The 17,005-nt window shown below is 40.1% G+C and overlaps 1 protein-coding gene across 1 annotated transcript; it reads right to left on the bottom strand.

The window, feature by feature from the left end:
* Positions 1 to 986: 986 nt before the first annotated feature.
* On the bottom strand, positions 987 to 8,962 carry LOC122965510 (prolyl endopeptidase). The gene is made up of 14 exons (XM_044329635.1): positions 8,752 to 8,962; positions 8,333 to 8,407; positions 7,131 to 7,264; positions 6,743 to 6,873; positions 5,978 to 6,187; positions 5,521 to 5,642; positions 5,310 to 5,415; positions 4,876 to 5,067; positions 4,557 to 4,754; positions 4,313 to 4,416; positions 3,459 to 3,690; positions 2,965 to 3,096; positions 2,707 to 2,863; positions 987 to 2,100 (listed from the first exon to the last, which is right to left on the bottom strand). The coding sequence occupies exons 1-14, from the start codon at positions 8,887 to 8,889 to the stop codon at positions 1,806 to 1,808; spliced, it is 2,226 nt and encodes a 741-aa protein (XP_044185570.1). The 5' UTR covers positions 8,890 to 8,962; the 3' UTR covers positions 987 to 1,805.
* Between the last annotated feature and the right edge of the window lie 8,043 nt (positions 8,963 to 17,005).

The raw sequence follows: 17,005 nt of genomic DNA on the forward strand, positions 1-17,005 counted from the left end.
TCCCTGTATTTTATTACAGAGATTTTTGCAAAATAAATGTTTAAAAAGTAAAAATGTTTCCTTATATTCTGAGTCACCCTATAAAATGCCAAACTTAATTGGGGATGTAGCCTTTTTACCAAACATGCATTGTTGTTCTCTGCTGATGGGGGCCCATTGAACGCATCAGGTGCCCTCTATATTTTTTCACCCCTGCCCCTCAGACAGCCTGAGTCCACCACCACTGCTGCTGAGTAAATTTGCTCTGTATTTCATCTTCAATTCCTTATTACAACGTTTGTGACAGCACTTGAAGCCACCAGACACTACTGCTTAAAGGAGTAATCATTCCTCCTGTTCATACTGGCTATTAAAAGATCTCCTTTAAATGCACATTGAATGAAAGTGAGGGGGGTTCAGTGTGTCTACAGTTATTTTGTGCAAAAATGCATTTAAAAGTTGATCTGAAGCTTATATGAGGCTTCAGTAGTCTGAGTTAGTCATATCAAGTGGACATCTGCCATATTTAGTCTTTTTAGCATCAGATTCCCTCTTTGTGTTTCCTCAGATAGTGTTTCCCTGTTGAGCGGCGGTGGAAGCACAGTAACAAAAAGAGGGACTTTGGCACTAAAAAGACTAACATTGAAAGATATCTACTTGACTCATTTGAACAACCGAAGCTTCATATTAACTTCAGATAAACTTTTAAATACAGCTTTGCACTCGAGGACTGTGGATTTTGGCCCCATCACTTACATTGTAAGTTCATTATGAAGTGATCTTCTAATGATCAGTATGAAGAGGAGGAATGATTACAGCGAGAAAAACCTATTTCATTGTTCATTTGGGCTCCTGACTGTTGTTTTAAGACAAACTTGAAAAATTGTGAACTCATCCTTTAATTAAACAAAGTTGAATGATATCATAGTGTCCCTTTCGTCACAATAGCTGATTTATCCTTTTGTAATGAAACTTAACTTTCGTATAGAATAACTCAGCAGGACAAATCACTGTTTCAAAAGTTGTTTATTGTAGTTGTGGCATTGTGTTCTGTTCCCTTTAAAAGGTAAACAATCAGCACATGTCAAGAGGTAGAAATCATTATCAGTCTGAAAGAAATGTGGGGACTGACGTTTAAACACACTCTCAAACACACACATACACACACTGTTTCACACGCACGCATGATGCAAAGTGTTTTTTTTGCAAGTTTCCACACTCACGGCAATACTGTTGACTTGCAGTATAATCATTTGCACAATACTGTCTTATCAGAATTGTACATGCTGAAATCACTCGACATCCAACAGACTCCAAACGAAAAATAAATAATATGTATGTTGGAGCATCCAGAGGACGCAGAAACTTTCCATACACAAATCTTACAAATGATCTCCACGTAAACAAGTGCCACTTTGACCTCATGACTGTAACGGCTGATTGCTGTAACCGTGAAGGTAGCCCTCTCCCTTTACACACCCATCTCGTTGATAATGTAGTGATTTGTTGAATTGGGACTGCAAACATAGATGAAAGGAGACTGTATGACAGCTGTGGGTGCTGCATGTTGGCTTGTAGTAGTGTACAAATGAGCCTAACAGGCTTATAGTGAAAGGGGGAGGGACACAAATAAACAGAAAAGAAAAATTTTAAAAAATTAGTCATGGCTGGGTAAACATGAGTGAAGACAATAAAAGATCCTGTACCAAGTGTTGGCGTAAGGTTATAAAGAATATATGAACAGTTGCTGTATCCAAAGATGGTTTGAGTAAAGGAAGAGGACAAAACAAACAAAACAAAACACACACTTCGATGGGCAACGCAGCTTATTTGACCCAGGAGATTTTGAGACAGCGAGCGATGAAGGCGTAGGTGTCAGCCACCTCCTGGATGACTTTGCTGGTGGGCTTGCCGGCGCCGTGGCCTGACTTTGTGTCCACCAGGATGAACAGAGGGTTTGTCTGCTTGGGACTGCGGCCCACAATGTGCTGCAGGGTGGCGATGTATTTGAGGGAGTGGAGAGGCACCACCCGATCATCGTGGTCGCCCGTCAGCAACAGGACCGCGGGGTACTGGACCCCGTTGCCTTCTGGAATGCGGATGTTATGAAGCGGGGAGTATCTGGTGGAAAGAAGAAGAGGGAAGTTAGAGAGCCCAGATATAAGAGAGAGTGTAGGAAATATGACAAAATGTGATTGTTTTCTCCCGCCTCAGCAAAACGCTCAATATGCCACAATATTCAATTTAAAAAGACAAAAATGAGCAAATTCCACTCAAACATAATCAAGTTCAGGTCAAACACAATGTTTCATGTAGAATCTTTTGTGGCTATGTGTGCAATTTTGGCTCTTTCTCAGTTTCAGTGTCACAGTTTATCACAGTGTTTATTGATAACAGATCAGCAAATATAGACCATTGTGCAGAGATTAGATTTGCAACTATTATTTGTTTTTGAGGCGAGGCCAATAAGGCCTCTATATCGACTTTTTCCAACAATAAGGACCACAGTTCCTTAATGAATGTAAAAGACACTCAGCTGATATGTACTATAAGCATTCTACTAATGTGTACTAGTGGTAAATATGGAAAATATTAAAAAAGTTTTTTATTTTATAAAACAAGCTATTTTAAAAAGGTGTTAATTAAAAAGGTAGAATGCTTGTTTACTTGGATTCAATCTACTATACAATCTACAAGACACATCAGTTCCGATGAGTGAGCACCTACTTGATAAGCCACTCAAATTGCTCTTTGTCTTCTGAGCAGCCGAAGTCTGTGGTCCAGGCGTGACCGATGGTGAACTTGTGGAACTTCAGCATGTCCATGACGCCTACCTGAGCTACAGCGCAGCCGAACAGCTCAGGCCGCTGGTTCACACAGGCAGCTGAGAGAGGGGAGAGAAAAAGAAATGCAGTAACTGTGACGCAAAGACTCAAAACTGTTGAAAGCTTTATTTGAAAATGATTACTAGTCTAGTCTACGTACCTACAAGCAGGCCACCATTAGAGCCTCCGTTTATAGTCAGTTTGGAGGGAGAGGTGTAGCCCTCTTTGATGAGATATTCAGCTGCACGCTGGAAGTCTGTGAAGCAGTTCTGCTTGTTGGCCAACATGCCAGCTAAAGGGAAAAAATACAAAGTATGCAAGTGAGGGGTTTGTGCTTGTACTATTTTCACACAATAAACAAGATGGGTGAGCATGATTTCATACATGTGATAAACTCTTAAGCTTCTGACACTTTTTTATCAGTTAGTAGTAAAACCTACATAACAGATGCTACATGATTGAAAGAGAGCTATAGGCAGGTTTAAAAAAAAAAAAAAAAAACATCATCATCACTTAATGCATCTTGTTTATCATATTACACAGTTCACCTCTTAAATGACAAAACCACATTCAACAAGGATAAATCTGACAGGCTGCTGATGACTGCGGTTCGTTTGCAAGATCAGATGATTTATAAGTGTCACGTGATCACACCTTTGTGCCAGGTCTCCCCGTACTCTCCTCCTCCTCGGATGTTGGCAACAGCCAGGACTCCTCCCAGGTGTCTTACGAAGATGAGGCGGGAGACGCTGTAGCTCGGCGTGATGGAGATGTTGAAGCCACCGTATCCGTACAGGAAGCCCGGATGGGAGCCGTCCATTTTGATGCCCTTCTTGTGAACGATAAACATGGGGATTTGAGTGCCGTCCTTGGAGGCGTAGAAGATCTGGCAAAAACACGGAGAAAGACAGATCATCAGAGACAAAAAAACCAGGCTTGAAACGGAGCCAGGACACAGCAGTGATTGTGGACACAGATGGGAGCAGTGAGTAATGTTTCTCCTGGTGCTAATGAGGCTTTAGAGTGTCTTTGTGTATTGTTCAAAGACAAAGCTATTTTGAATATTCATTTGTCCTGGTGTCTGGGGCAGATGAAAGGGGTGGACAGCAGAGCTCTCATAAAACCCTGTCTTCAGTGCCTATTTCACTTCTATAATATCATTAGAAATATAACAATAAATCTGACTCTGAGACACAACTAACTTAACTTTAATATCAGATGTGACACGAACATAAAATGTCTTTCACCTATTTTAAAAAATGCCTCCAGTCACATACCAGCAGACTGAAGGGGAATTGTTCTAGTCCACCACTCAAAATTATTAATACCAGTTTTACACTGAGTCAGTACTTGAAAAACTGGGTCAAGGTTGTGCCTTCGTGCGCAATGTGATACTCATGCACTAGAGAGATTTCCTTTTAGAATAACTGTGAGAGCTTGTACAAATTAAAATATAAAAAAATCTTTAAATAGAGAGACTCTTATGACCACCGTTCCATGATTCTTACCTGGGTGGTCTGGTAGTCGGAGGGGTCAAAGCCTTTGACGGTGACTTCTCTGAAGATGTGGGGCTGCAGTGGCTCCTTGGTCAAGTCACAGTGGTAAATGATGGCTGGATGCAAAAGGAGGAAAATCATCATTTCATTTACTCTACCATATTTAAATGACTGACTTTCTGTTGTCCCAGGACAAAATTCTGTTTTAACATATTACATGCAAACCAGGAATAGTGCATAATCAGCGATCAAGTACCCGGGGAGAGGAAGGAGGTGAAATAGTAAAAAATCTCTGAGTCCCTCTTCCGTCCTGTGAAGCCGACCACAGAGCCTACGTCCAGCGGGAAGGTCCTCAGCTCCTTCCCAGAGCTCAGACGATACATCTTCAACACATTCTTCACGTCGTGGAGGAAGCATACAAACAGGTAGCTGGAGTATGTACAGGTGGCAAACACTGCAGGAGAGACGTGGCGAAAAGAGAACAGTGGTTGAAATTTTCTATATGAAGAAACAGAATGTTAAAACTAATCCTGATATTTTAATAATACGGTCCACGTGAAGCTGCAGCGGCTCACCGATAACGTCCTTGTCGTGTTGAGGGATGAGCTCCTTCCAGTTGCTCTGAGCTGGAGAAGCGAAGTCGATGTTGATGAGGCGGTAACGTGGGGCGTCTAGGTTTGTCTTGAACGTGAACAATGTGCCCTCGTTGGTCACGTACTCGTACTCAGCGTCAAAGTTGTCGATTAGCTTCACCCATGGCAACAGCCCTGGATATATGGAGATGGAAGGTGGTGAGCATTCACAATGACTGACAGTAGTTCTTCGTTTGTCTCGTGTTTTAAGAAAAATCCATCGGTATGTCAAAATCTTTCAATACAAGTGCAAATGGACCTACATTTTTCTAAACAAAGTTAAAATAGCTATACCAGGTAATGTTAAATAAGTTAAAAAGCTGGCACACAGAGGACATTAAAGTAAAGAGTCCTAACAAATAAACATCCAAACATACCTGTGATACCCTCAGGAGTGGTCTCAAGGTCACAATACCAGAGTCTGTTGACCGGATCACAACCTTCCCTGATGGACAGCAGCACGTAGCGCCCATCATCTGATACCTGCAGCACACAGTTACTCATTAAATCCCATCTGAATATCAGTTAACACAAGAGCTCTTCTTCTAATGTATTTTAGGAGCAAGAAATCATCTTTTGCGCATCTACCTCAGCTCCCATCATCCATTTGGGGTGGTCAGGGAACTCGGCACACAGCACGTCCTGCGACTGGGGAGTCCCCAAAACATGGAAGTATAGCTTCTGGTGCAGGTTGGTGGAGGTCTCAGTGCCTTGGAGACAAAACATTGTACTTTCATCACTGCCCTCAAGTGGTGACTTTTTGTGGTGAATTTGTCAAGATGAGAAAAGGTGAGGAGATCAGAAATGGGTGGATGTGGATTGCAGAGACAATATTAATTAAACAGCAAGTTATTTTTCTTTTAGAGTACCTATTTTTATCTACAGTCCCATATGTTCACTTTTGTTTGCATTACTTTTTCGTTTCCAAAGCAAGGTTTACCAGCCTGCTTATGTGTTTTAAATTCTGAAGGTAGGTTATGCCAACCAAAGCAAAGTTTAGAAAATGAGAATGTCTAAATTTAGTCGAACACTGTCTTGATCTCACCGTCACTCTTGCCCTCCTGCTCAGGGTAGGAGTTGTAGAAAAGGCCCTTCCCATCATGGGTCCAGGACATGCAGCTAAACTTGACTCGCTCCAGGCGGTCCTCTAGAGGCGCAGCGTCTTCAACCCGCAGGAAGCGGATCTCCACCCAGTCTGAGCCACTGGCACTGGTGCCATAGGCCAGATACTCCCCATCCTCAGAGAACGCATAGCCTGGAAGAAGAAGAGACACAAACACAAAATATCAACAACCAGTTAACATTCTCTATTTAGCTGTCAGTGTGGGATGCTATAAATAACAGGCTATTTACAATTTACAATTACAATTTACAATTTCATTTAGCAGACACTTTTATCCGAAGTGACGTACATCTGAGAACTGATACAACACAAGCAAGGATCTAGTCAGGAGACAACAATGCGAGTGTCATAAAGCGAAGTTAAAGTCCGACAAGACATAGGTGCCAACAGGCAGTGCACAGAGGCGATGCATAGAGTGCATAGACGCATTTTCCTAAAAAAAATTTTTTTCTTTAGTCCAGCAAGTTCAGAGGTGTTCGCAATTTCTAGACATGGAGACTAAAAATTCTGTAGTGCGTGACCATATCAAGCAGCAGTTCTGACAATCTGCTCCACTGCATTTAACATCACATTTTTGTATATATTCTCAAACATAATTTCTTGTCAAATATAACAATTAATATCTCACTCAGTCAGGCAACAGATAATACAGCACTAGTTCATTTTCACAACAGTCTTCGTTGCTACCTCGCAGGGCAACTGTCCCGTCATCAGAAAATGTGTTTGGATCCAAGAAGACAGTGGGCTCAGCGTCCAGGCTCTCCTGCACGTACATCACACTCTGGTTCTGGAGGCCAGTGTTGTAAAAGTGAAAGTACCTGCAAATAAGGGGAGAAAGCATTTAGGTGCAAAAACAGCTTCACATATCTGTGCTCCTTAAAAACAAATCTGGACTATTAATCCAGCTGGACACTAGACCGACAGGGTCCAATCAAACAAATCAGGAATCCCATTGATGCTCTGATGCCAAATTTTGTCCCTTAGCTATGGCTTTTCATGATTTACCCTGGGGTGCTTCCATGACCTAAAAATGTTATCAAAGGGCTAAACGATTATAAGTTGTAGCTTGCCTCACCTGCTCCCCCTCTTGAAGGGACAGCTATACTTAGGGTAGTCGTACAGCTCAGTCATGCGCTCCTTGAACAGGTCTCGCACCTCACATCGCTCTAAAAATGGCAAAGTCAGCTGGTTCTGAGCGGTGACAAACGCCTGGTGGAAGAAGACAGAATGGCAACACACAGAGGTTTACCACTTAAAAAGAGTCACCATCTCTGCAGCCTATTCAAGAAAGCATATAGACTGATTTAAGGCACCTTTAGACTGTGCAACAACAACAATTGTTTACATTTATTGCATGTCACATTGTGCAAGACACCTATATTAATATCTTTGTACACTGAATGCATGGTGAATTGTAGCGCTACAATGTAAATAGAAAAATGTGGCATGTCATCAGCTCCCTCTGATGTTTTGAAAATGCAACAAAGTCACACAGACTTATTTTTCATTTCACCTCCATCATTTTGGTTTTTGATATATACATATTTAAGGAGAAGTGTGTTTTCTCTCTTTATTCAAAAAACTGCACTTACAAAATGTCATACCAGACAGTATATTCTGTGTTATTTCATGTCGTATTCTGATTGGTCTGTTCATAGACATGCGTCGTGGCAGCAATCACATTGTGCAAATTTGGTCTTAAATTTCTAACACAGTCAGAATTTTTCCCCAGACTGAGCACCATTTTGCATTGACTACCAAAGATTTTATCATGTTTCTCTCATGACTGTCAACTTTCGTCTCAGACAGCCCATAATCAAACAGTGTAAAGGGACTTTTATTGAGCCACCTGAATGTTTAGTGAAACCATAACTGGTGTTCTTACATCATGTTTCAGACTAGATGGGGTTTCAGGTTTTACAAAGCAAAGATATCCAGAATACTCAGTAAACCAGCTTCTGGGGACAGAGCCCTAGTGATATCAAAAACTTTAAGCTGGAGGAAAGTGCTATACCTTAATGTACTGTATTTAACCTTTTTAAATAGTAGCAAAACATAGTGACACAATTAGCACTGACATTTTGTAAACAGAATGACACAAGTGAGTTTTGCCACTAAAACAATCAAAACAAAAGAGATCAGACAAAGAGGCAGTGCAAATATTAACACAAAGACACCTGTGAGTGTTCTTACAATGTAAACTGACATTATACCTAAATATGGCAGTTAAAAGAAATAAAGTTTATGAGTGTGATTTCACAGCTGATGAAGATTTACCTGTGTCTTTTCACTGTCAGGGTCTTCCAGCCAGCTGTATGGATCTGGCACGTTCTGGCCATGATAGTTATCCACCTGGCACAGTTTAAAAAAAGGGAAAAAAAGGAGATTAAGCTAGCTAGTTAGGTGTGGCATCCAACATCAAGACAGACTTGTGTTACCAAGCTAGTAGTTACTACCAAGTTAACCTCGTTAAACTGCAAAGAAAATTTTAGCGGACAAGCTTAATTTAGGATTTGTATGAAGTTATGCCAAACTGCGAGAGGCTGCCAACGCATATGTCAACAGTCAGTCCAGGTTGCTAAGCTAACTAGCATGCTAACAAAGCAGGCGCTCATCTCAATGAATGAAAAAACATGATGATGAAGCATCCCGGCTTATTAGCACGCTAGGCTAATCAGTTAGCCACCTTTACTTACAACTGCCTCGTCACGGTAAGCCTGAGGATACTGAAAAGCCATTCTGGAGGTCAGTTTTCGGGAATTGCGTAACAAAAAAAGTTGCCTCAGGGACTGAAATAGTGGTTTTGAAATTACTCTCTGGATCCTGTAAAACATCAACTTTAGGGGTTGAGGCTTCTGGCAGAAAAGGTGCCCTGCTTACAGTCAACGAGCACTTCAAAGACAAGCCTGCTGTGTGGTCAGCCTGATGTCACAGCGCCCTCTGTTGACAGAAAACGACAACAGCACTTACTAATTGGTAGAATAATGGCAAAGGCGGTGTGCATTGACTAAACTATTTTATATGGAGATGAGGCTGAAACTCTATGAAGTGCTTATTTATGAAACCAGACTTGATGTCACGATGAAGTGACATAATGAGTGTAATGAACGTAATTTAAAGTTTTAATGTGGATAATTTGAGTTGTGCAATGAAGCAAGCTCATTTAGCATTCTGTTAATAAACATGCAGGTGTGTTGCAAAGCAGTTGATTAATTGCCACTGATATTGTTCGCCTGAATACAATTATAAACAAATGAAATGGTTGTGATTAATAGATGGATAGAGTAATTTGTTAATCCCAAAGGGAAATTAAAGTGTTAAAGCAACCACTTGACATAAATCAAAATACAAAAACGAGATAGAAAAAAGAAACAAATACAATTAAAGGCTAAATTATATATTATAGCTAAACAGATTAACTCAAACATAAAAAATAAATAGAATAGATAAAAATAGAATAGAGAAAAGAGGTATACCATAACTATAATATACTATTTGCTGAGTATAAAATGTTCTATGACGTTAATACGCTACAGTAAAGTACATGGTACATTAGTTCAAGTCAGACAGATATTTCTAGGGTAGTAGGGTGTATGACTGTATGACATGTATGTCCATGGATGTTAGAATTAGGTGTACATTGATACTTTAATAATTTACATAATGTATAATGTAACAGTATACTGACAGTTAGTGTTGCTCCAGTATATAGGCTATACTGTTGCGCGCAAATTACCATCACAATACTTCAGTTAATTGAAGCCAAATTGGAGGCTACGCTTTACAAGAGAGAAGTTTAGAAGTTCAACATCATGCTTTTTGTGCCTGATCCAACATGACCCAACATCAAACCTCAAATAACCGACTGAAACATTTTAGTGACTTATATGTTTGTGATAGCACAGTTTTAGTTATTAATTGTGTGATTTAAACAAAGCTGGTGTAAGCAACTAAAACTCAGAGTGACACTTTTTATTTATTCTACTTTCAGATCAAAAAAATGCACAAAATATAACTGAATACTTCAAAAACCTAATCATAACCAAGATACTTGTGCACACTGAGACCACACCATTTGTCCCCATTACAGTTTGTGTTTCTTTCCTTACTTGTCAATGTTCAGCCAGTATATGTAGCATTGCTTTCACATAGTATCCTGGGTTTTGTTTGTTGAGCATTGTATTACATTTTCACCTGCATTCATGATTTTATCAAGTATTTAAGTTTTAACAAGTATTTAAGTTAATTTATTGTTTATCAATTTAAGTCCTTAGTTTCTTCAGTCATAGATTGGCTTGTATTACTTATAATAATCACTGTACTTTCCAGGAGAAAAGGGGGAGTCACCCAATGATTTCCTGCTTTTACACTCTCACTGACAATACCAGTGATTTCATGAGTTAGACTAAGTATTGGGGGATTTATTTTACTTAGTTAAAAGTTTGTTATATATGATTTGTACTTATTTTGGCTTGTGATGAGGATTATGTTGGGATATTTTGTTGTAAACAATGTTGACTGATACAAGTAGCATTGTTATATGCCAATTGGTATAAGAGAAAGGACACCCCTGCAAGAAATTTGGTAAATTGGGGAGCCTATTTAAGAGGAGAGATGTGGGTTTAGGCAAGAGCAGAAATGAGAGGATGACAGTGTAGTTGTGTGCACGTGATCATGCCTTAGTTTGAGTTATTCTGAGTTAAGCATGTAAATTTAAGTTTGATTTACCTTTATTAATTTCTTTCTTTTTGAGACACTTGTGTTGTTACACTGGACAGGATAAATCTCTTTTTTTTTTTTACCCATTCAACAAGTCTGAGTCTGCCTCCTACCACCTTCCAAGCAACTCTGGTCAGGCTTCCTTACACGCATGTAAATGCACTGACACTCAACAGTTTAAAAGTGAACTGTGTCATTAGAAATTGGAATAAAGCTAAAATAAAATATCTATGGAACAACTAACTATTTTTATGGCTCTATTCTAAAAAAACAATCTGCAGATTAAATAGTGAAGTTTTAATCAGTGACCTTGCACCTTTAGTTAGAGGTTATCTGAGTCCACTGAGTCTCCATCACCATTCTTATCTACATGACAGTGAAGGAGAGAGGTCAACCCTTCACTCTTCTTTCTTTCTGCTCATCATCCTCCCCTCCCTTCCTTCCTCTCTTTACATAATCAATCAACCCAGATTTGACTATCATTATCACTGGCACCTACTCTTACACAAGACTGATTGCATGAGATAAGGCACGCTAAAGTAGCACGTAACTTAAGGCCTTGAGGAAATGAGCGGATCCTCGAAACAGAATGATTAATTTTAGGAAATGAGTTTCTCCAACAATGGATATCTGGGATTTTGAACTTTAGCTGTGTTTGATTTCATTTTGTCTCCATGTATAACTGGAGAAATAGGTGTTTTCAGCAGTGGTCTATATCGTTGGATGGTTACATATAGAGACCATCTTGCTGATGTGTTGTGTTTCTCCTCTCTGACGCCATATTGTGACTGTATGTCATTCTACAGCTATGCAGATAAGAGACTTGAGACAGATTTAATAACACACTAGTGTTTCAGTTGAAAAGGAAACACATTGTTTGGATACCACTGCTGATCAGACAGTCAGATGTCTTCCAGAAGATTCCAAAGTGTTGTTACTTTCAGATTCGACCTGAAACCTGTCAGAGATTTCAAAGGTTCTTTGGTTGTGGCGTCTTCTCATGGATGAATGCACAGTGAAAGTGAAGAAAGGTTGAGCGTGGGTGGTGGAAAAACAGGAAACTTTTCTCCTGTGTTGTGTTTTTTCCTTTGTGACGTAAAACACAACACAGGGTACGGATGTTTCAAATTTTCATGCTATGACTACTGTGGCCAAAAATATTATGTATTATCATGATAGTCATCAAACTTTTCTGAAATATTAGTAAAAATTACTTCACATCATGATTGGCTTGGATTTAACTGAAATGAACAAACCCTGCAAATGAACCGCATTAAAAACACTAAAAACACCATAAACAAATGCAGGTTGGTTAAAGTTGGTTGAAGTAGCTCAGTGTCTCTTTCTCTTAGATTCTATGCATGTTCTGATTGTTTTTTCATATGCACTTGTTTTGGGCGTTAATAGTTGTAAAAGAACCAAAAAAATCCTGCGCAATGTCCATGACTTGTACTCACTTGACCATAAACCAACCGTATGTCATTAGGTCGATTAGCTAGCTTTAGAAGTCATGACCACAGTAGCCAGAGCAAGAAAGAAAAAGGAGCCCGGTTCTCTGGTCCTGCTGTGTTTCTGTTTGACTGGTAATAAGGTGTTTTCTTGTGGTTTATCAAAATGAAACTTCTAGACCAGAGAGCTGTGCTGTGCTCATGGTGCCCGCTGACAACAGTGATAATCACTATAATGATGGTATGGAAATAGTTGGCAGTATTGTTGCCATCAGAATGTTTCAGCATGGTATGTAATAAAAACGGTATACATCTCTAGTTGTGGGTGGGATGTGTCTCAGGTGATTTCATTGCTGATCTCAGGTCGTTACCATAGACTGCATATAATGATGGACATAGTGAGGTTTGACGTCACCTGTTGGTTTGCACTGGAGCTGGCTGAAGCCCAGAGTTACATATGGTTGGCTCCCAGCACCTTCCTAATAAAGAGTACGTCGGACCGAAGCTAACATTAGCTTACTGAGGACACCAAGTGGCGCACTCAGGCTAAGTTTGGCAACTTTAGCTAAATTGTGCTAACAGGGCAAGTATCGTAATAAATTAAGTAATTAGTATATTAAGAGCTGGGGAGAGCAGCAGGTGAGTGAACCATCAATCACAGCTGTCAAGCAAAACCATCATGGCAGACATCAAAGCCACAATAAGTCCTCAAATCTTATTAATGGAGCAATAATTTTCAAAATGACCACCAGCACACTTATTAGGGGGTCTGAATTTAACAATTGAAACCATAATAACTTGTTGAAAAAAATTACTGACTTATTAGTATTTATACAGAGAGGTTTGAATGGGAATCAATTGGAGCCAGTGATTTTTTGGAGCCAGCATCCAGCAGCCGTAGGTGGCATTACACTTTAATGTACTAATGCATTGGCTTCAGCCTCAAGCCATGGTAGTTACTTGGTCATTACATTCTTCCTCTGCTCCTGGGGTTGAGAGATTTGGTCTCTCCTGATTGGCCAGGATGGACGTTTGGTATCGGAAATGTTTGTAGGTGGGTGTTTTGGGTCAAAGGATACTCTCTGACTCACCCTCCCCCAACTCCATTCTTCTTCCCTTCCTCAAGGATTCAGGAATACCCCTCTATGCAAAGTGGATCTCTTCCTGTTTGCCTATGTCAGTCTCAGATATGGGTCACAGAACTATTGTCTACTGATGCCTCTGTTTCCCTGACAAACCAGGGAGAGAAAAACACTGACAGTTTGAATGAGTGTCCTTGTGTTTGCATTGAAATATGGACTTTTTATGCTTATAGAATGGGCGGGTTCATGTATTTGTGTGTTTGACATAGAGTTGGGCTGGGTTTGAAGTGTCCATGCATGAATTAAACCTCCTCGTTTCCTTGTTTTCCCCCATCATCCGGAGTCAACAGTGATCTGTCCCCCAGCGTAGGAAGCACCTGTCTCTGTTGCAGTGGACAAAGAAAGACGACCACCTGTTGTGTTTCACTGCACAGGGTTACTACAAGGTTAACTCATTCATAAATCTCCATGACTTCACTCACTAAGTGCTTTTTGTGAGAGGTGTTAAGCTCTTATTGTTTTCTATCTGCTTAAACAATAAAGCAGACAGGAAGCCATTGGTCATGGCTATCAATGGATGTGGGTAGACATGACATTAAATGCGATTGGAGATTAGATTAACCAGTTTTAATATGACTAAGATGAACCACTTTGCTCCTCTGTTGTAAGTTCAATAACTCTTCACTTCACTTACCTGAAGGAAAAACATTGATAAGTTGCCAGTTTATTGTGGTAGTAATCAGACTTTTGCTTTTGGAATCTTCTTAATACCTTTACTTCTGGTTTCACTGTTTTCATTGCACAAAGTCAGGCTCTCGTTTCACTTGGGTCCATTCTGAGGCCAGCCACAAATCATGGCAGCAAGAAGTATTTTGACTTCATTAGTGTGACTGCTAAGCAATGCACAGGCACACTATTGTTATCATCCATACTTATTGTGATATTGCTGCACCTCCCTCTCTTCCTGTTTATTAGGTCTTTAAGACTCTTGAATACTACTCTAAGGAAACCAATAAAGGCACTATAATACAGTACAACTTACTACATTTACTTGTGGTATTTATTTGATATTGTCACTTTGCCAATCCCTCCTCTGTTTCTCTTTAAGAGGTTTCTTGACAATGACAACGCCCATCAGTTGGTCCACCACTTTGATCCAGACTGAAATATCTCAACATCTTTTGTATAGATTGCCATGAAATTTTGTAAAGACATTCATGTTCCCCTGAGTATGAATCCCAATGACTTTGGCGATCCCCTGACTTTTCCTCTGGCACTACTATCAGGTTCACATTTATGGTTTTGAAAGAACTGTCTTAACAACTATTGGATGGATTGCCCTGAGATTCATTACAGACACTCATGTCTTCCTCAAGACAAAATGCAATAACATTGGTGACCACTTAACTTTTCATCTTCATCAAATTTCAGTGAGTCCAAGACTTTGGTTTATGACCAAATACCTGCAGAACTAATGATATCTCCATCATCCTCAGCTGTACTTTGTGTTTATTGCTACTTAGCAAATGTTAGCAAGCTAACATGCTAATTTAAGAAAATAACACAGTAACTATTAAACCTGTTAAACATCAGCATGTTTGCATTGTCATTGTGAGCATGTTAGCATTTAGCTAATGAACATTTGATTTGGCTGACAGGAATATTCTGATTATTAGTCAACTCATAGCAACAGAGAAAATGGGTTGTCTGATATAAAATCTAAAGTCAAATCTAAGCAGCCCTAAAAGAATAAAATCTTGGCATTATTATTGGTTTGCTGCAATGTGAACTACACCTCATCATCAGCAATAAGGGGTGTACATGTTAATTTTATATCTTACCCTACTTCAGCTAAAAACCTATTGTAAGTCACAGTCCTTCAGCTTAATAACAGTAGTCCAAGGGGATCCTAGAGCTACAAAACAATACACAAGCAATAATAAGGACGCTTTTAAATACAGAGATCACAGGGGACAGCTTCCTGCCTGTTTCTCTCATTCAGCTGTCATTAGCCGGGGCCAGGATAACAGTCTCTGCTCTGTCCTGTCCCGTGTGTGATGTGGTGGAGGGTCAGTCCAACCTGTCCCCTTCAGATGTCCTCAGACAACAGGATGTTATTGAGGATCCAGTCAGGGAAATTACAGCATGCACAGAAGACGGATGTGATTGGTGCACAAATTATAGGAAATGCTAAATGTGTTATTGTGCATGTACAGTATGTTTGCTCACTAAGGTAAAGTCGGTTTATGTTTGAGGCTGTGCCAGGTTCAATGATGCCAGAGTAAAGACTAAATACAGTGACTAATATCATGTGTTGATCATTGAGCACCCAATAATTTTGTTTTGAGTTGTGCAAACAAGTTGAATGTTGCCCACTGACTTCTTTCTGTTTCAGGATGACAGCCATGTCACATCTAATAAGGCTCTGTCAGTATCTATTCAGACATACAGTCCTAAGGTCTTTCAGCAGAAAAAACATAATAAGAGCTGCAATAAGATCAAGTCAGTCACACTGAAGAGAAGGGAAGTTTGTCATTGTTTGTACTGATCATGTTGAAAAGGGAAAGAGAGCACTCAGATTACCCAAAGCCAACTTGGTGAAAGAGCAGAGGATAAAAGGACAGTTTTATGAAAACACAACATTCAGGTGTAGGGCCTCTTTGATTTACAACAACACTAAACCACTGGCATAAGTAATGCCAGCGAAAAGAAAAGCTGATGTCATTGTCTGAAAATAGATCTTTATCTTTCAGTCAAAGCGATTTGTATCTGGCACAGTGTTTTCCTCCTCGTCAAACTTGTCAGTGCACTCTTTCCACCTCAAGTCTCGCCATAGTTTAACTGTCACATTTCCAGACAGAGACACTCTCATCATCGCAGACATCAGCAGAGAGTTTCTTCTCTTAATTAGTCAGGCAAGGGCAAGCTACAGTAAGTAGGAGAACAAAGCTGCAATCTAATGGCCCTTTGACTTCAGTTGCAGAAGTGGTTTGTGATCACTGAGGTAAAATCCGCATTGACCTGAGAAACAGGGCTGAAATAACACTTGTTTCCCCTTGTCATTACACAAACACACACCATCAATGTGTGTCCATCATCTCCACACATCTCCTCTCTTCATCTCCTTTTCTCTGTTTTGTCTTTGAACCTCACCTGCTTTGTTTTCTGGTTTTGTAAAAAATAAAAGGAGGTGGAGGGAGCAGGGGAGAAAATGAACGTATCGCTTGCGTGCAAACCGATATTACCCTTTTAAAAGCAAAACAAATATGTGTGTGTGCGTGCCCTGTAATTTTGCTGTTGACATGTGCACTTACAGTGGGGTTCTGGGACCCTGGTAATGACTAGGGCAGGTAACACTGGAGACAGGTGGAGGACAGTGCTGTCTGACTGGTCCTGAGAGAGAGAGAGAGTGTGTGTCTTTGCGTGAGTGTGTAAAAGTGTCAAACACAGACTGAGATGTGCAGACAGACACAGTGGCACCTGGTGATGTCATTGATGTTGTCACTGAGAGGCAGTAAAGTTCAGGACACCATTCCTGAGCAGTCGACTCAAACGACTGAATCACACTGTATTGTAGTCCTTTTGTGGTCTTGCTCAATGAGGAAATTGCACCATACATTCGTCAAAACATGATCCATGAATGCAACAAGTATATCTTAATGGAATTGTTCGACATATTGAGAAATGTGCTTCGGTACCTT

This window comes from Thunnus albacares, chromosome 16, assembly GCF_914725855.1.
Source record: "Thunnus albacares chromosome 16, fThuAlb1.1, whole genome shotgun sequence".
NCBI classification, from domain to species: domain Eukaryota; kingdom Metazoa; phylum Chordata; class Actinopteri; order Scombriformes; family Scombridae; genus Thunnus; species Thunnus albacares.